Here is a 438-nt window from a genome sequence, read left to right on the forward strand (position 1 = left end):
ATATATATATTTATAAAATTATTGCCTGAATGAACAAATGAGATTTCAAAAATGCAAAAATAATTTTATAAGAAAATAACTTCCATACTGTTTGATGACATAAAATCTTGGGGGTCATATGAAAATCCACTTGGTTCTAGACCTGGTCCACAACTAGCATGCTCTCCAGTCTCTTGAAGATTTATTACAGACATTATTTTATACCTGAAATAAGGAAAATTTGAAGAAAAGTAACACATTTTTTGAGTGATGGTAAGGGACAAAAACACACATATGATGGGCTTCTTTCAGTTTCCATCAGCCAAATTCACTCATAGGGCCTAGGCCAGCCTGAGGCTATAGTAGAAAATACTTGCTCAAGACGTCACACAGCTGGATTGAATCCAGAACCATGTGGTTGGGAAGCAAACTTTTTACCACACAGCCACTATATATATA

General features: G+C 34.7%; 1 protein-coding gene across 3 annotated transcripts in view; it reads right to left on the bottom strand.

Annotated features, from left to right (window-relative positions):
- LOC106867990 (protein tyrosine phosphatase domain-containing protein 1) overlaps nucleotides 1–438 on the bottom strand; it is a 69,386-nt gene that overhangs the window by 41,069 nt on the left and 27,879 nt on the right. For all 3 annotated transcript variants that reach the window (XM_014913077.2, XM_014913076.2, XM_052970638.1), the window contains one exon: nucleotides 89–204. In XM_014913077.2, the coding sequence (XP_014768563.1) occupies nucleotides 89–204 (116 nt within the window). The remainder of the gene's footprint in view (nucleotides 1–88; nucleotides 205–438) is intronic.

This window comes from Octopus bimaculoides, chromosome 9 (genome assembly GCF_001194135.2).
Source record: "Octopus bimaculoides isolate UCB-OBI-ISO-001 chromosome 9, ASM119413v2, whole genome shotgun sequence".
NCBI classification, from domain to species: domain Eukaryota; kingdom Metazoa; phylum Mollusca; class Cephalopoda; order Octopoda; family Octopodidae; genus Octopus; species Octopus bimaculoides.